Source organism: Salvelinus fontinalis, chromosome 34 (genome assembly GCF_029448725.1).
Source record: "Salvelinus fontinalis isolate EN_2023a chromosome 34, ASM2944872v1, whole genome shotgun sequence".
NCBI classification, from domain to species: domain Eukaryota; kingdom Metazoa; phylum Chordata; class Actinopteri; order Salmoniformes; family Salmonidae; genus Salvelinus; species Salvelinus fontinalis.
The window spans coordinates 1,713,463-1,733,549 of NC_074698.1; the positions used below are offsets into that span (position 1 = coordinate 1,713,463).

At 44.0% G+C, this 20,087-nt stretch overlaps 1 protein-coding gene across 5 annotated transcripts in view; it reads right to left on the reverse strand.

Moving 5' to 3' along the window:
• Positions 1-20,040, reverse strand: part of LOC129832828 (calmodulin-regulated spectrin-associated protein 3-like) — a 65,758-nt gene extending 45,718 nt beyond the window's left edge. For 3 of the 5 annotated variants that reach the window (XM_055896873.1, XM_055896872.1, XM_055896870.1), the window contains exons 1-2: positions 19,505-20,039; positions 5,117-5,379 (exon numbers count right to left, since the gene is read on the reverse strand). In XM_055896873.1, the coding sequence (XP_055752848.1) occupies positions 5,117-5,379; positions 19,505-19,637 (396 nt within the window). In that variant the 5' untranslated portion in view covers positions 19,638-20,039. Of the gene's footprint in view, positions 1-5,116; positions 5,380-19,504 lie in introns of all 5 variants that reach the window. The other 2 variants (XM_055896871.1, XM_055896868.1) reach the window with 1 other exon arrangement.
• Positions 20,041-20,087: the final 47 nt, after the last annotated feature.

A 20,087-nucleotide genomic window follows, 5' to 3' on the forward strand; every position in this document is an offset into this window, starting at 1 on the left:
CTTTAATATAAAGCCGCACACTACAGCAGCAGATTGCTGTTGCTTCAAAGCTGTTTACTGTCCAAGGCCCACATTGCTGCACTGCTCCATCCTCTTAATGCTGTGCGTGCGTGTTGCATGACCCACTTTCCCCCCTGACAGAGCCAGGCAGCTCGGACAGCAGCACTGTCCCAAAGCTCAAGCTCAGAGAGCACTACAAGTGCAAGTTGAGTAGCAGCAGCCTAACAGTGGCAGCCAAGCAGTGAGTGTCACTATCAGCTCTTGGCCAGCTGAGGCTGAGGCACCCTCCCAGGTCTGGCAGCATGGTAGCAACACCATCATGGAGCTGAGACGGCACCAGCTGAGCACAGAACACAGCACACACTGTACTAGCTGACCACAGAACACAGCACAGACAGTACTAGCTAAGCACAGAACAGTATGAGCTGAGCACAGAACATAGCACAGACTGTACTAGCTGAGCAAAGACAGCACACTGGAGCACAACTCTCACCTCCACTATTCCATCGGTTCCATTGTGCCAGCCAGGCAAGCTCAATTGATCGCAACTTAAGCGTTTGAAAGAAAGTCAATACTATTTGAACCTAGGTCTGGATGAGACAGCACACTTCTCCCCTCACACACCACTGGTCCAATTAGTACAAGGACCTGCAGACAGCGACACCACCAGGTGCCCTGGCCAACAGGTAGAGAGCTCCAGGCAGTATCGCGAGAGGCGTGTGCTGCTCAGCATAACATTACACTCTGGTTCTATTTTCAAGGATTGCTCACAGACGAGAACACTTGATAAAGTGACTCGACAGCCCAGTGTAGCTCCCCTGTTAGAGGCACCAGGCAGAGTTAGTGGCAGAAACAGGGGCACAGGCAGAGAGGCAAAGGCACCAGGCAGAGAAGCAGAGAAAGAGTTAGAGGTGGAGTTAGAGAGAGGCGGAGGCAGGGGTAACGGAGCGATCTACTTTTCACCTGACTGACTACGAGGGAAACACGCCTGACTACAGCTACACAGGTTCTCCAGAAACAGACTTCAGGGCATTCAAATCACAGCGCCAGTGTCTGTTGGGCTGGTGTCTGCAAGAGGAGCTGGGCTGGCTGGGGGTGGGAACATAGATGTTGTAGTGAAGATTATATACAGTATAGGGGGGGGGGGGTAATATTGTTAAAGCCACACTGTAAACATTTGCAGAGTGTCGAAGTATGCTCATGCAGCCAAAATGTAGCCTTTGACAACAGCACTTCCATGATGTATAATAATAAGTCAATGATGTCTAGTGCTCAAGAGCTGAGGTTCAAAGCAAGTTAGAATTCCATTAATTGTTTACGAAATCTTCTACATCTCATTAAGATATATATTTTTTTGAAATCGAGAAGGTATAATATTTAATTAGTTAAAGACTGTAACATTCCTTACTCGTCAAATTGGGTCACAGTGAATTCAGAGAAATTAAGCTGTAATACATCTGTTCCTATTTGAACAGGCTCAGGCCTCCGGAACCATGCGGGTTCCCTTTCTTCTAATTGGCTGCTAAGGGAGATCATTTGGCCAATTGAATGGGAATATGGTTCTCAGACGGAGCAGACATGATCAAGCTTCAATGACCACATAACAATGCAAGAGCAAGAGAGAGAAACAGAGACCGAAACAGGCAATAGCTAGATTTCCATCCAATTGGCGACAGATTTTCTTGCAAATATTCTAAAATCTACATAAAGACTTGTTGCGCATAAAAATCAGTGCATGATGACGTAGTGCACACAACATTTTTATTTTTCACTTAAGTTTTTATATATTATATTTTTTTACAAAAACTGTTGCGTTAAATAGCAAATGTGCCCAATCGGGTCTTGGCACGTGCACTCCAGCCAACAGCTCGTAGTTCAAGTGCGGGTAGGCTAGTCTATATGATGAGATTATTATGGATAAGAGTCAGAATATTTGTATGTCAAACAGCAGTCAAGCATCGATCATCAAGCTCATCACCTTGCACTTTCACCACCCTGTGAAGTTCATCATAACTTTCAGTGCCTTCAGAAAGTTACAGCCTTAATTAAAAATGTATTACATCCCCCCCCCCCCCACACACACACACAATAGCCCATAAAGACACAGAAATAGCTATTTTACATAAATATTCACACCCCTGAGTAACTACCTGTTAGAATCCCCTTTGGCATCGATTACATCTGTGATTATTTCTGGGTAAGTCTACGAGCTTTGCACACCTGGATTGTACAATATTTGCATTCTTCGTTTAAAAATTCTTCAAGCACTGTTAAGTTGGTTGTAGATCGACATTTTCAAGCCTCGTCATAGATTTTCAAGACGATTTAAGTCAAAACTGTAACTAGTCCACTCAGGAACATTCAATGTCATCTTGGTAAGTAACCCAAATATTTGGCCTTGTGTTTTAGGTTATTGTCCTGAAAGGTGAATTTGTCTCCCAGTGTCTGTTGGAAGGCAGACTGAACAAGTTTCCCTTTAGGATTTTCCCTGTGAGTAGCTCTATTCGGTTTATTTTTATCCTAATAACTCTGTAGTCCTTGCCGATGACAAGCATGCCCATAACACGATGAAGCCACGACCATGCTTGAAAATATTAAGAGTGGTACTCAGTGTTGTGTTGGATTTTCCCCAAACATAAGGCTTTGTGTTCAGGACATGAAGTACATTTCTTTGGCAATTTATGTGCCTTTTTGCAAACAGGATGCACGTACAGGCTTCGATCTTTTCACTTTGTCATTTAGGTTAGTATTGTGGAGTAACTACAATGTTGATCCATCCTCAATGTTATCCTATCACAGCCATTAAAAAATACTTTTAATGTCACCATTGGCCTCATGGTGAAATCCCTGAGCGGTTTTGTTCCTCTCCGGCAACTGAGTTAGGAAGGACGCCTGTATCTTTGTAGAGGCTGGGTGTATTGATTCACCATCCAAAGTGTAATTAATATGCTCCATGCACCATGCTCAAAAAGGGATATTCAATGGCTGCTATTTTTTTTATACCCTTCTACAATAGGTGCCCTTCTTTGCAATGCATTGAAAAACCTCCCCGGTCTTTGTGGTTGAATCTGTGTTTGAAATTCACTGCTCAGCTGATGGACCTTACAGATAATTGTATGTGTGGGGTACAGAGAGGTGGTAATCATTCAAAAATAATGTTAAACACTATTAATGTACAGTCGTGGCCAAAAGTTTTGAGAATGACGAATATTAATTTTCACAAAGTTTGCTGCTTCAGTGTCTTTAGATATTTTTGTCAGATGTTACTATGGAATACTGAAGTATAATTACAAGCATTTCATAAGTGTCAAAGGCTTTTATTGACAATTACATGATGTTGATGCAAAGAGTCAATATTTGCAGTGTTGACCCTTCTTTTTCAAGACCTCTGCAATCCGCCCTGGCATGCTGTCAATTAACTTCTGGGCCACATCCTGGCTGATGGCAGCCCATTCTTGCATAATCAATGCTTGGAGTTTGTCAGAATGTGGGGTTTGTTTGTCCACCCGCCTCTTGAGGATTGACCACAAGTTCTCAATGGGATTATGGTCTGGGGAGTTTCCTGGCCATGGACCCAAAATATTGATGTTTTGTTCTCCAAGCCACTTAGTTATCACTTTGCCTTATGGCAAGGTGCTCCATCATGCTGGAAAAGGCATTGTTCGTCACCAAACTGTTCCTGGGTGGTTGGGAGAAGTTGCTCTCGGAGAATGTGTTGGTACCATTCTTTATTCATGGCTGAGTTCTTAGGCAAAATTGTGAGTGAGCCCACTCCCTTGGCTGAGTAGCAACCCCACACATGAATGGTCTCAGGATGCTTTACTGTTGGCATGACACAGGACAGATGGTAGCGCTCACCTTGTCTTCTCCGGACAAGCTTTTTTCCGGATGCCCCAAACAATCGGAAAGGGGATTCAGAGAAAATGACTTTACCCCAGTCCAGTTCATTTGCATGGCAAAGAGGGACTTTGCAATTAATGTGATTACTCTTCATAACATTCTGGAGTATATGCAAATTGTCATCATACAAACTGAGGCAGCAGACTTTGTGAAAATTTATATTTATGTCATTCTCTAAACTTTTGGCCACGACTGTACACAGAGTGAGTCCATGCAACTTGTGAAGCAAATTTTTACTAAACTTATTTAGGCTTGCCATAACAAAAGGGGCAGAATACTTATAAAAAATGTATCTTTAACTAGGCAAGTCAGTTTTAAGAACAAATTCTTATTTTCGATGACAGCCTAGGAACAGTGGGTTAACCTCTTGTTCTGCCCCTGCCTTGATCAGGGGCAGAACAACAGATTTTTACCTTGTCAGCTCGGGGGACTCGATCTTGCAACCTTCCAGTTACTAGTCCAACGCTCTAACCACTAGGCTACTTGCCGCCCCGTTATTGACTCAAGACATTTCAGCTTTAGTAATTAACTTGTAAAAAACATTTAATATCTAAAAACATAATTCCAATTTGACATTATGGAGTACTGTGTGTAGGCCAGCGACACAAAATCTCATATTAATCCATTTTAAATTCAGGCTGTAACAGAACAAAATGTGGGGGAAAAAATCATGGGGTGTGAACACTTTCTGAAGGCTCTGTATGGCATCTGTACCAGGGAATGGGTCCACAAAGGGGGTAGTCCCACACCTCAATCCTCTCCACAGCTTTAACATCCCCACTCCCCCATGGCCAGCAGTCATGGCTGAGGGTGACCAGACAATGCCTGTGTGTGTCCCTATGAGGCAGACCGTATGCCCAGACGACCAGATCGATCACTGCTGGAGGGATTATTGTGACACCAGGACCGGTCCAGTGGCAGTTTCCAGTGCAGCTTCGATCTTCCCTCAATTGAACCTGTGTGTTGTGGCAGTCGTCCCCAGTCACCCCAATCCCATCCCAGGGGCATTACTAATACTGGGAGACTGGTGGCCAACAGTAAAACAGAAATCCTCCTCCGTTTACATATTTCCATAACTCGAACCATAGTCTCACATGTCAGACGAAACCTAACACGAGACTTGGTTCTGGGTGCCAAGATTACCCAAAATCACAATGGACTAAACCATGTCAACACGCCATATGCACCATATGCCACACTCACTCCCACCTCTTACCATTTTGATTGGTTTATGCCGGAGGTCCACGTCAGACACGGGGACGTCTTGATCTTTGGGGGCCACGCCCCTGTTGGCGAGGAGCTGCAGCAGGGTGGCGTTGTCTTTTGGGGCCCCTGGTCCCCCCTGGTCCCCCTGCAGCAGACCGTAGGTGCGGCAGTAGAGTTCAGAGGAGAGCAGGAGGCGTGTGACGGGGGGCTTCAGGTGCTCCTGCTCATACTGGTCACAGTAGAAGAGCTCCCGCAACTCCACTGGAACATGCTCTACGGACGGAGAAGAGGGACAAAAACAGTGAGTGAAATAATCATGTTGTGGGAGACGAGGTAAAACAATAGGTAAAACAAGCGCATCAATGGAACGTGTTTCCACTGAGGGAGAAAATACTAAAAAGATACCCAGACTGCATCCAAAAGACATGTGAATTCACAATGCTGCTGCATGCAACGTTTTGGGTTTCACGGGGCGTCGCTTTCAGGTGGTTAAGCATCGCACCTGTACCACCATTACTGTACCTCAATTCCACCTCGGAAAGTTTGTATTTCATTCTCATTTAACTTCTCAAAGTATTGCCATACAGGACTCCACAGCTGCCATTTTTCCAACTGTTAACGACAATGACTTAGTCGTGGCGACTCCTTGCACGGCTCCTTATACGTTGACTCCTATTCCTGAGTGTCAAGATTCGATTCCGGTGGTTTTCAGTATTTTTGGAACGAAGTTCTTCGAAGTACGGCAACTGATCAAAGACTAGCATCTTTCATATCATGCTAGCGAGGGATGGAGAATGAAGGGAGGGGCACAGTATAGGCAGTAGGGCCGAGAACGATACTATTATCGTGATACACTACATAACCAAAAGTATGTGGACACCTGCTTGTCGAATATCTCATTCCAAAATAATGGGCATTAATATGGAGTTGGTCCCTCCTTTGCTGCTATAACAGCCTCCACTCAGTTTAATCTGCTTCATGTTGACATTTTTGATATGGAAAAAAATATTGGTATCATCCTGGCCCTAATGGGCATGTCGGCTACCAGCCAGACAGAGTCAGAACCGTGGACTATCTGCAATCAAAAGCTGTATCTCACAATGGCATACTGTATCTCACAGATTTCTTGGCTTGCCATGTCTCATAACTTCAGTAAATAAGGGCCTATCATCAATGAATAGGCTAGGATATTGAGATGAGCATGACGCAATACAAAAGTATCTGCGCATGTGCACAGGTTCGCTTTCAAGCTGTTCACAGGGCGGTAGCAAGGGCACCAACGCTGTTCACTTTCTGCATTTACAAAAACATTAACAATTATAATTAGGTTAGATTTTTCTTAACATTAAGGATCCCAATTTCGTTTTAACATAAAAAATGTCACAACCTTAATACCAGAGGACTTTAAAAGGAATAGTGTGCCATTTCAGAGGCAGCCACAATCTCTCAGCAGTGTGTTGTGGATATAGGTTACACAGAACATCAACAAAACACGCCGCTCAAAGTCCGCACAATATCATTGACAAAACACAGTTTAAAGTCTATTGTCAGATAAACACACATTCTGTTTATCTCTTAGTATCTAATAGAACTTAAGCGGGTGTTTCCTCATCAATTATACACTGAGTATAAAAAAACATTAGGAACACTAGCTCTTTCAATGACATAGCTGTCACCTGGATTCCATCCTGGTCAGTCTATGATCCTTTGTTGATGTCACTTGTTAAATCCACTTCAAATATCAGTGCAGATGAAGAGGAAAAGACCGGTAAAAGAAGCATTTTTAAAGCCTTGAGACAATTGAGACATGGATTGTGTGTGTGCCATTAAGTGCCTTTGAACAAGGTATGTTAGTAGGTGCCAAGCGCACCAGTTTGAGTGTGTCTAGAACTCCGACGCTGCTGGGATTTTCATGCCCAACAGTTTCCTGTGCGTATCAAGAATGGTCCACACGCAAAGGACATCCAGCCAACTTGACACAACTTTGGAAAGCACTGAAGTCAACATGCGCCATCATCCCTGTGGAATGCTTTCGACACCTTGTTGAGTCCACGCCCTGACAAATTGAGGCTGTTCTGAGGGCAAAAGGAGGTGCAACTATTTTAGGAAGGTGTTCCTAATGTTTTGTACACGCAGTGTATAGTGAAGGTATAGCGTTTGATCACCTTGACAGTACTATGGGCATAGTTAGATATGGATAGGCAATGCTAGGCATCTGCCTAAGCAACTACAATCATCTGAGTGAATGAGCGGAGCAGGGTACATGTGCGCTTGTCGTGCATTTGTGTGCGCGTGTGGCGTGCGTCTCGGTGTTGTGTTTTTCACAGCAAATCCAGCCAGCCAATCATAGGGCCTGCAGGAGTCATAAGGTTACAGATATAGGCACGATACACAGATTACAATTTGATATTTTCTGGAGGCTAGTATCAACTCCTCCCTCCATTTCCCTGTCTAAATGTTCATTCAGCAGTTCAGGTCTCATGGTGACAGTGTCATTCTCCCGCCACGGGAACGATACTGTGGTGCATTCCATTTCCAACCCCACGCCACACATGTCAGTCAGTCCGTGGTTCCGTCCCAAATGGCATACTATTCTCTATATAAAATGCACTACCTGGGCCATTTTGGATGCGGACAGTATGGAACCACATTATCAATCTGTGTCAAGAGGAGTGAAATTACACAACATCCAGGCCTAGAGGTTAGAGTTAACGGTTAGCATATGAGAATGACCAGACAGAGCCCTGTGGTATTGATAGATAAATAGGGTTCTGTTCATTAGGCATCAACGGCAGAAAACAGACTACCTTGACCTATCAATGAAGAAAAGCTAAATTTCATTTTCCATTGTGTGCACCGATGAACACGACCCCGGTGTTTTATTTTTAGCTGAAGGCAGTCTCTGGAGGAAATTATCTTTAAGGCGACTTCTGGACAGAGTTGATAGAAACCTATGCTTTGTGGCACATTTCTTCCAGAGCAGCTAGGACAAGAAAGTAACCTGAACCTTGTGAAAGGGCAAAAAAAAAAACGCTGTCTGCATCCCAAATGGCACCATATTCCCTTTATAGTGCACTACTTTTGACTAGCTTTTTGACTTTTGACTAGCACCATGTAGGAAACAAGTCCTTTTAGCAGAGCACACAACGTGAAGCACAGTCCAGGAAGATGTTGAAGAGCACCAAGTAAACACTACCTGGAGAGAAAGTCCTTGGACTGGTTTTCAGTAAACACGACCGGACACGCACCACACACACAAACCCATACAAACATGAATCTGAAAACCCACGTCCGACACACCCTCTTAACAAACTGGTTTAGTGGTATTCAGAGTGGATGAGACTAGGGCTGCCTCCCGAGGGGCGCAGTGGTCTAAGGCACTGCACCGCAATGCTAGCTTTGCCACTAGAGATCCTGGTTCGAGTCCAGGCTCTGTCGCAGCCGGCCGCGACCGGGAGACCCATGGGGCGCCATACAATTGGCCCAGCGTCGTCCGGGTTAGGGGCCGGGCGAAATGCACGCTGACATGAGCGCCAGGTGTACGGTGTTTCCTCCGACACACTCGGCTGGCTTCCGAGTTAAGTGGGTATTGTGTCAAGAAGCAGAGCGGCTTGGTTGGGTTGTGTTTCGGAGGACGCACGGCTCTCGACCTTTGCCTCTCCTGAGTCCGTATGGGATTTGCAGCCATAGGACAAGACTAACTACCAATTGGATACCACAAAATTAAAGACTAGGGCTGTTACGGTGACCCTACTACCGCCACACTGGCGGTCACGAGACATTTTTATTATTATTTTTTTTATTTCACCTTTATTTAACCAGGTAGGCTAGTTGAGAACAAGTTCTCATTTGCAACTGCGACCTGGCCAACATAAAGCATAGCAGTGTGAACAGACAACAACACAGAGTTACACATGGAGTAAACAATAAACAAGTCAATAACATAGTAGGGGAAAAAAAGAAAAAAAAATAGAATCTATATACAATGTGTGCAAAAGGCATGGGGAGGTAGGCAATAAATAGGCCATAGGAGCGAATAATTACAATTTAGCAGATTAACACTGGGGTGATAAATCATCAGATGATCATGTGCAAATAGAGATACTGGTGTGCAAAAGAGCAGAAAAGTAAATAAATGAAAACCGTATGGGGATGGGGTAGGTAAATTGGGTGGGCTATATACCGATGGACTATGTACAGCTGCAGCGTTCGGTTAGCTGCTCAGATAGCAGATGTTTAAAGTTGTTGAGGGAGATAAAAGTCTCCAACTTCAGAGATTTTTGCAATTCGTTCCAGTCGCAGGCAGCAGAGAACTGGAAGGAAAGGCGGCCAAATGAGGTTTTGGCTTTAGGGATGATCAGTGAGATACACCTGCTGGAGCGCGTACGTGGGTGTTGCCATCGTGACCAGTGAACTGAGATAAGGCGGCGCTTTACCTAGCATAGCCTTGTAGATGACCTGGAGCCAGTGGGTCTGACGACGAACATGTAGCGAGGGCCAGCCGACTAGGGCATACAGGTCGCAGTGGTGGGTCGTATAAGGTGCTTTAGTAACAAAACGGATGGCACTGTGATAAACTGCATCCAGTTTGCTGAGTAGAGTATTGGAAGCTATTTTGTAGATGACATCGCCGAAGTCGAGGATCGGTAGGATAGTCAGTTTTACTAGGGTAAGTTTGGCGGCGTGAGTGAAGGAGGCTTTGTTGTGAAATAGAAAGCCGACTCTCGATTTGATTTTGGATTGGAGATGTTTGATATGAGTCTGGAAGGAGAGTTTGCAGTCTAGCCAGACACCTAGGTACTTATAGATGTCCACATATTCTAGGTCGGAACCATCCAGGGTGGTGATGCTAGTCGGGCGTGCGGGTGCAGGCAGCGACCGGTTGAAAAGCATGCATTTGGTTTTACTAGCGTTTAAGAGCAGTTGGAGGCCACGGAAGAAGTGTTGTATGGCATTGAAGCTCGTTTGGAGGTTAGCTAGCACAGTGTCCAAGGAAGGGCCAGAAGTATACAGAATGGTGTCGTCTGCGTAGAGGTGGATCAGGGAATCGCCCACAGCAAGAGCAACATCATTGATATATACAGAGAAAAGAGTAGGCCCGAGAATTGAACACTGTGGTACCCCCATAGAGACTGCCAGAGGACCGGACAACATGCCCTCCGATTTGACACACTGAACTCTGTCTGCGAAGTAGTTGGTGAACCAGGCAAGGCAGTCATTAGAAAAAGCGAGGCTACTGAGTCTGCCGATAAGAATATGGTGATTGACAGAGTCGAAAGCCTTGGCCAGGTCGATGAAGACGGCTGCACAGTACTGTCTTTTATCGATGGCGGTTATGATATCGTTTAGTACCTTGAGCGTGGCTGAGGTACACCCGTGACCGGCTCGGAAACCGGATTGCACAGCGGAGAAGGTACGGTGGGATTCGAGATGGTCAGTGATCTGTTTGTTGACTTGGCTTTCGAAGACCTTAGATAGGCAGGGCAGGATGGATATAGGTCTGTAACAGTTTGGGTCCAGGGTGTCTTGACTGTAGTCAAATTCCACGAGACCGTTTAATCAAGATAATAAGTCTTCTCCAAGGTCTGATGCTGCTGATGGTCATAGGTAGCCTACTAAACTTGCTAACTGCCTGGTACTCAGCACTCTTGTCCCTCTAATCACTCTGACATTAATGCAAATGTAATTGAAAAGCTAATCAAACACTTCATGAGAGCCAATGAGCTCATGTTGCGCAACATTTCTATAGGCTATGCGATTGCGAGAGAAAATAGAGTGATGGCCTCTATTAAAAACAGGAGGATCCCATCAGGTTTCTATAGGCTAGGCCTACTATATTTATTTCTCATATTTCCTAATATTAAGCACATTACTTCTCTTTACAACAGGAGTATAGCCTGGCAGGCATGAAAATGAATCACGGGAAAAGCGTCCTCCATTCGCTATTTAAGTGCATAGATGTAATGAATTCTTTCCCCCTTGCTTCGAAACAGGTGTGTGGATAGTAGATTGATATAGGCAGCGTATGTCAATCTACTATCCCCCATAGTACAAAAGTTGATAGGCTAGTGATTTTGCTGTTTGTTAGGCCTACTCATCTTGTTGGCTGACGAAAAGTACATGTGGACAGTTCTTCCAACATCTTAAATGTACGCCTCGGAATTGGATAAGGACATATGCAGGATTTTTTTTAGGGGGTATTACAGCCACACAAAGGGGATGCAGCTGGGAAATTGGAGGCTTAATCAAGTGCTTCTGAAATTGTGAATGAGAGACTGATGAAGTGTGTACAGCCTGCGCAAATAAAAGAGCTCATGACTTTCATGCAACTTTTTCATGCAAATCATCATTAGAGTCGCATCATGCAGCCTTAGAATGTATTAAAAATCAAAACATATAGCTCAACCTTTGTATCACAACTAAAGTAACATAAATAACTCTAAATTAAGCATATAGGAGGACCTGTTTCTTTGTTAACTGCTCAAAACAGAATAGTCGCATGTGCGCAGTCCCTCAAATCATTGAGAAAATATCCTTTCTATTTTATTCAGCTATGTTCAATTGTATTCTTCATATATTCTTATATAAAATACATTATATAAAATAATGTCACGGAATTCAAAGAAAATCTTGACTGCTAAATGAACTAGTGTAGCCCACAGCCATATGGCATAGCAAGATCAAGGCCTAGACCGGTCTAAAATTAATGGATTTATTGTGATGGTGTAGGCTATATTATATGGATTTATTAAACTGTTTAAATGTAGATGTTTCAAATGTGTGCATTAGTGGCTTGTAGGCTATGCGTGGAAGCCAGGAAATTCAAAAATGTGTTTATGTTAATTAACGGTCAATTACTGTGAGACCGGCAGTTATTTCCTTGACAATCATCGGCTGACAAAATTTCATGACTGCCACAGCCCTGGATGAGACCCACATGGCCCATTAGGCCTATTCGTGGACAGTAAACGTAGCCTACACACAGACCCATTTTCAAACACCACGGTAAACAGTTGGACGGCTGAAACCAATTAAAAAGGAACAGTTAGGTTAGTATCTGGAAGGAGACTTAAAGGGACATCACATGGCTCTCTCAGTGGTGAACTCCAACTCATGAGAAGATCAGAGAAGATTGAAGGATAAAGGGAGTCACCCGACCATGTTGTCGTCCTTGAATTAAGTCAATGGTTATATTTAGGGCACACAATAGCATGGGATATTCCATATACCTCTCCGGCTTTCTGTACTTTCACTGACTTCACAACTACAATGTTTTGAAACAGAAAACAAAACCATCTGTGGTCTTATGGGACAAGTCATGAAGTACCACTTTGTTTCTCAAAAGGTTTTCTCCCAACTGAACACAACCCTGGTGTAGAATACTAGTGTGTCAAACAGAGAAAGATTACATTGGGGTGAGTGAATGTTCCATTGTGTTTAAACCACAGGGCATTGTTAGCCATATAAACGTTTCAGGCAAACTGACTGACCAAGTGAGGGGGGTTAAACTACGGGTGCATCTCAATAGTCTAAAGCAGTTGACCTTCTCATCTCCTTTCTCTCATCCACACTGATTCAAAAGAACTGGACTGATGGAAGGAAGCACATTGACCCGCCAAGTTGCTAGACTATTGAAATGCAACATAAGATACCGCACGGAACACACGAGGCATTTTCAGACACCGCACAAGGAATGATAATGTTGAGGCTTTTCCGTGCAGTTCCACCACGCAACACCAGGATGTCACTATAGGACATGGAGAAGAAAAGAAAAAGCATAATGCAAAGTAGGATGCAAAGCAAGATGGATGCCGTCGATACAAGCATAATTTCCCTGTGGCGACGCTCCAGAAAGATGAATGACCAGTCTGTGTCACACACATCACCAGGTTGAAACAGACAGACAGGGGAGCAGCAATGGCTAGAAAGACATTTTGCAAATGAGATTTCAGGTATTGGGAACCGCAGTTTTAAAAAAGGCCTGCAGCACACCTGCTCTCTTTCAAGTAACACAACACAACCATTCACACTTTGTAAGAAAAAAAATGCTTAGGACACAGAAAGGAAATTGAATATGAGAGAGAAAAAAAGAGCGAGAGTGGAAAGCAGGAATAGGGTAGTGAGTCAGTAGTAAATGGAGGATATCAATGTCACCAGGACATTGATATCCACACCCCCTCAAGAGGATAGTATTTTGATAGCAAACACTAACCTGTCCGACTTTGTGTAAACTGAGTGAGTGTATTTGGGACGGCGGGTAGCCTAGTGGTTTGAGCGTTGGGCCAGTAACCGAAAGGTTGCTAGATCGAATCCCCGAGCTGACAAGGTAAAACTATGTAGTTCTGCCCCTGAACAAGGCAGTTAACCCACTGTTCCTAGGCCGTCATTGTAAATAAGAATTTGTTCTTAACTGACTTTCCTAGTTAAATAAAAAATTAACAGGACAGCGCATATCTATTGGTCTAGGTGAGGGGTCAAAGTCCACTCCAGCTCTGCCACCATCCCCCCTACTGACTGGAAGTGGCAGGGGGATGCACCAGAGCCGAGGCCATGTAATAGTTGATCGGTTGAGTTAGCACCGCCTCGGTCAGTCTTGTCATAAACATCAGATATGTGGCCGTCACAAATGGACAGACACAAACGAACCGCTGAAATACGACTACACAAACACACACAGAGGCTGGGCAATGTATCAATCGAACCATCATTGTGGGTAAGATTCTGTAAGGATAAATTCCGTCCCTCTCCATTCCAGTTTACTGTACACCAGGTAGAGTACTGGCTGGCTAGCTGACAAGCTGACTGACTGACCAGTGTTACACATTAAGACCACTTTATATCAATTAAAGGGCGAGGGAAGCAGCTGCAAGAAACAGACAGGCCAATACATTTCCTGATTAGGGTCGGGGTCCGGTGTACTCAGGCTGGCCTGCGAAGACCCCTCAGGAACACGTGTTTCAGAAAGAAGTCTTATATGCTGTGGATGTAATTTATATGTTTAAATGAATGATTAGAATATTCCACCCTGAAACTATGTAATTGTATGTAATTGATTAGAATCATCAATGAAAAACATTTCATCAAATTATTATTAATGATGTATGTAGTTTTAGTCAGAATTAGGGTAACACAATATGTCTCTAAAGTGTCTTAAACACAGACTGTTGGAGCAAGATTCAGTGCCGACCTTGGCTAGGGGCCACAGAGATTTGGGAAAGGACAGGGAGTGCTTATCACGGTCCCTAATCTTTGTCGGCTGGGTAGTGGGACAGTGTGTGCATAGGATACCTAATGTTTGTGTGTGAAAGTATGTGCGTAAGAAGCCAGTATAAAATGAATGGTTTTGTACAACTAACTAGCGCGCCCGTGAATAAACATTTTGACTATCATAGCTGGGGCCTCCGTCTGTTTCATTTCAACCAGTATCTTACAAAAACTGGGTTGCAGACTGAGTAGTTAATTGAATTGGGTTATGAACATTGAGAACATAATTCTAGTGACACATGCTCAACTGTGCAAGGTAAGCACTGAGAGGGATGGAAGGAGGGAGGGAGGAAGCACAGGGTAAAACGTCTCCTTTAAGTGACAACTTCCAAATTCGTAAGATGTACTTACAACGATTATCCTTGAACATATCATTTGTTGATCCATTGTTGTGGTGATATTCCTGTGAACATGCTATGTAGGGATATCAAAACCATCATACAGTGGGAGAAACCTAGCAGGCTGATTAAATGCTCTGTTTTTAGGACAAAGACAAGCCTTGTTTTAAGACTAATAGTGAACATGTTGTTATCCTGTGGCCTGTTCCAATGTTCCACATGACCCCTCTCTGGTTCAGATTGATATGCTGATCGCCTGAAACACCCTTCGAAATAACTACAGGCCTCAGGGCCTTGATGTCTACAGGTTGTGGTTAACTAAACACACTTCAGACATCATGGGTGAACAGCATTCTTGTCTATTGTTAAAACTACGGCGTACTGAAAAAGCTAATCATATGCCATTTAACAGATGCTTTTATCCAAAGGGACTTACAGTCATGAGTTTAGCTATTTTACGCACAAGTGGTCCCGGGAATCAAACCCACTATCCTGGCATTGCAGGCGCTATGCTCTACGTCAAACTCAATGTGACATCCTTGGTTAAATAAGGAATACATTTAAATAAAAATGTTACATTCAAAAACTATCACTGGGAAGGAAATTTTACATTTGGGGTTTGAGTATAACATAATTGTGATATACATCCACCAAGCTTTGAAAGCATCAGTTATGAGACACACATACAGTGCATTCAGAAATACCTTACTTACATAAGTATTCAGACCTTTTGCTATGAGACTCAAAATTGAGCTCAGGTGCATCCTGTTTCCATTGATCATCCTTGGGATGTTTCTACAACTTGATTGGCGTCCACCTGTGTTTTTTCAATTGATTGAACATGATTTGGAAAGGCACACGCCTGTCTATAAGGTTCCACAGTTGACAGTGCATGTCAGAGCAATAACCAAGCCATGAGGTCCGAGACAGGATTGTGTCGAGGCACAGATCTGGGGAAAGGTACCCAAAAAAAATGTTCAGGATTGAAGGTCCCCAAGAACACAGTGGCTTCCATCACTCTTAAAATGGAAGAAGTTTGGAACCACCAAGACTCTTCCTAGAGCTGGCCCCCCGGCCAAACTGAGCAAGCGGGGGAGAAGGGCATTAATCAGGGAGTTGACCAAGAACCCGATGGTCACTCTAACAAAGCGCCAGAGTTCCTCTGTGGAGATTGGAGATCCTTCTAGAAGGACAACCATGTCTGCAGCACTCCACCAATCAGGCCTTTATGGTAGAGTGGCCAGACGGAAGCCACTCCTCAGTAAAAGGCACATGACAGTCTGCTTTTTCACCCTACAGTGGAGCATGGTGGTGGCAGCATCATGCTGTGGGGATGTTTTTCAACGGCAGGGACTGAGAGACTAGTGAGGACGGAGGCAAAGATGAACGGAGCAAAGTACAGAGAGATCTTTGATGAAAACCTGCTCCAGAGTGCTCCGGACCTCAGACTGGGGCAAAGGTTCACCTTCCAACAGGACAACGACCCTAAACACTCAGCCAAGACAACGCAGGAATGGCTTCTGGACAAGTCTCAATGTCCTTGAGTACCCCAGCCAGAGCCCGGACTTGAACCCAATCGAACATCTCTGGAGAGACTTGAAAATAGCTGTGCAGTGATTCTCCCCTTCCAACCTGACAGAGCTTGGGAGGATCTGCAGAGAAGAATGGAGAAACTCTCCAAATACAGGTGTGCCAAGCCTGTAGGGTCATACCAAAGAAGACTTGAGGCTGTAATCGCTGCCAAGGGTGCTTCAACAAAGTACTGAGTAAAAGGTCTGAATACTTATGGAAATGTGATATTACGTTTTTTTTATTTTATAAATTTGCACATTTTTAAAAAACGTTCTTTGCTTTGTCCATATTGCGTGTAGATTGATGAGAAAAATAAAAAAAAATGGCCATTTTGAATAAGGCTAACAAAGTGTGGAAAAAGTCAAAGGGTCTGAATACTTTCCAAATGCACTGTATAGTGTGAATGTCAGCAGTTCAGTAAGTCGCTTTGGATAAAAGCTATGGCCTGATTTTGTATAGCTCATGAAGGATCTATAAAACGGGAGGTAGGTGGTCCTGATTCTACCATCTGTGTGCAACAGTTACCGCAGACAGAGACAGAAAGAGAGAGGGACTATGGTGGACCAGGGGCCATCCCAGAACAGAGCACAGCAGGGATCCCCTACTGACCTATAAATGCCCACAAAGCCACAGCATAATGACATCCTAAGCTTCAACATGAATACCCTTCCCTTCATAGACCAAGGTTAGGTTCAGTAGGGCACACCGTAGCAAAATGTTTTGCAACGGAAAATGAAAATCAGTCTGTTTGGCCAAGTTCAGGTAGTAGCACTTTGTTTTATTGTGTTTGAAAACATTTTCAACCTTACTGAACTCAACCCTGCATTTACATGGTGTAAGCATGTGCTAGCTAGAGGCAAGCGCACACTTAGGGCAGATGGGTAGAGAGTCGGGATGCAGCGCTAGATCCTCCACACCAATTGACTCAGTCTCACACCCAACCCAAGACACACTGAGGAGAAGAGCATGAGTCATAATTATGAACAGGCCCAGCTCTAGTAAGGCAGAATTACAGAGCTACAAAGCAGCGACAGGTTTCAGGCGCACTGAACAAACAAGAGATGTTTTTATAATGTTTGTTCACTGGGAACTCTGTTTTATCTCAGGAATTCTGAGAGAGAGAGAGAGGAAAGTAGAAGTAGGCTAATCAATATTTTTCATTCATTCCATATTTAACCAGGGAAGTCACATTGAGTTTGACATAGATTTGAAAGACAAAACCTCATGCTCTATCTGTTTACCCATTCCAGTGAGTTGCTCTCTCTCTCTTGTATGATATGACCCCTCTGTACACAAAACGAATTTAGTTATTATTGGATTTTTACAGAGAGAACAGATATCAATAGTTTGCTTGATGTCTGACAATACTAGAGACATCAGTGTGTGTGTGTGTGTGTGTGTGTGTGTGTGTGTGTGTGTGTGTGTGTGTGTGTGTGTGTGTGTGTGTATGTGTGTGTGCTTATTGGCATTAATTCAGGCAGGGTACGTTGGGGATTATGAACACAAACTTGAGCAGCCATTGCATGAATAGTGAGTCAGAGGAGCCCTTCTACCAATCAGCAGGTTAAATCAGGGGTTCCCAAACTGTTTCACTCAGACTCCCCTTCCAGCATTGGGGAACAACCCCCCAACACACACACACACACAAAAATGCATGCGAGCAGACACACATACACATCTTCTGTCAGTTTTTACTGCTCATATTCCTTCAGCCTGGCTTGGGAGTGTGTGTGACTTTGACCAGAGGGTGTGGCTGGTTGGTTGAGCAGGCTGGCTATTGATGCATGAAATGCATGAGGCACAAAGACAAACAGAACAGTGCAGCAGGAGCCTCAACCTGTACCCATGGCCACAGATTGCAGAACACATGACACATAAGCCATGTTGCTAAAGTACAATCAAGCTTGTGTGTGTCATTCCATAACCAAATGTAAGCCCTGTGTGTGTACTCCCAAGCTCATTTCATTATCCCTGGCTAGCCGGGGAATCGGGGACCTTTGTTTACATTTAAGGAATGTGAAGGAAGGTCATCGTTACATGGTTTCCAAATGAAGCCCCTTTTGACCAAGATGGGCCTGGTTCTTCACTGTTTACTATGTGTAGTAAAATGTCTTGTGTAGTAGGACTATGCCTTAATCAAGTGTCCTGGGCTGTGGCTAGGGTTGACCAATAAGAGAGCTTATGTATAGTAAGAGAGCACTTGGTAAGAGTACTCCATATGCCCTCCCAGGCCCACGCCCCTGCCCAGTCATGTGAAATCCATATATTAGGGCCCAATTGAATTTATTTCAATTGACCTATTTCCTTATATGAACTGTAACTGTAATCGTTGAAATTGTTGCGTTTATATTTTTGTTCCGGGAGGGTAGGTGGCCTATATAAAACATAATGAAACTAAAACGGGTTTCGTTTAAATTGTGTAGTAGGCGTATATCCAAAAAAAGGATTGTCTTTAAGTGGGTGTGTATGCGCGTCATCGAAAGCGCCCGGGTGTTTTCAGTAGCCTCCACGCGCCCAGTCTACTACCATTATTATGGAGAAATAGACCCTCCTGTTATATTATATTTGGATACATTATTAAAATCTCACGTTATTTGTTCAGCGGTTGACCTGACAATAACCTATGCGTTTGTCAGTGGTGAACACTCGGTTCAGGTCAGGATATTTTATAGTCCCGGAGTTGCTCGCCAGCCAAAATTAAATTGGTTCGATACATTATTTGTGATTGAAATTAGGCAAGCTGTCAAAACCGATGCCTCATCACCATTCGCCTCAATGCACCAGTCGAATTTGGCAAGCAGCGAGCTGGATCTTAAATCGGCTTAAGTCAACTACTGTAGATCAAATTGGCTGCTGTGATCCAAACAAAACAGTGCGTCGGTTTTTAGGATGTTGTAAGGATATATTTTCGAAGTTATACAATATTCAGGTATAACACCTGGGAATCTGAGGAAGGACCGCTATTCGGGTTAAATGGGGTGCTCAGTAGGACTTACATACCACACACGCTCTCTGTCCCACCTCATGTACTGTAGGTTATTACTCTTTGTGTCCCCAAAATCGCTGAGTTTACACAGCGCGCAGTCAGTTCACCTTCACGCACACGCTTTTCATTACACTGACAGTCAGGGAACAATGCTGGATTACATAGGAGGAAGGGGATGTAGGAAAAACATAGAACAACACATTATAAACGTTTGGCTACAATAGCCTAGGCCACATACCTGCATTGCCGTAAGATTTAGCCAAGAGCCATCCCACACTTGCGCATATTTTTGCCCTGGTACAATCATACAGATCCAAAGGTTTTATGTCCGGGACTACAAAAGTCTTCCTCGTCGCGTTGGAGTCCACCATAGCAAGTACGCGATAATGGGAGGGGGATAGAGACCTAGAAAAATAGTTGGTGGCGAAATAAGCTTCAAATCAAGCATTCATTATTTTATTTCTCCTATTTCATAACACTGGGGCTGAGGCACACGGATGTGGGTAAGCGTTTTCTCAGGAACTATCCTGACACTATGGGCCCCAGCTCAGGATATATCCCGTTTCTCTCCTGATTCCAGACCCCAAAAAAAGTCAGAAAATGAAGGCGCGCGCGGTCTTAAAGCCCTACAAGCCCCCAACACATCGGGTTATAAAATGTATTATTTTTTTTTAAAGCGTATTATTTCCCGTTTCCCCGTCCGCATTGCTAACGTTTGGTTAGCGCTCTACAGCAGGCTACAGAGCCCGGCCGATGACTGATTTCCAGGTGCTCCACAAAGGCATCACTCACTCAGCCGACTGGCCAATCGTGTTTGAGGA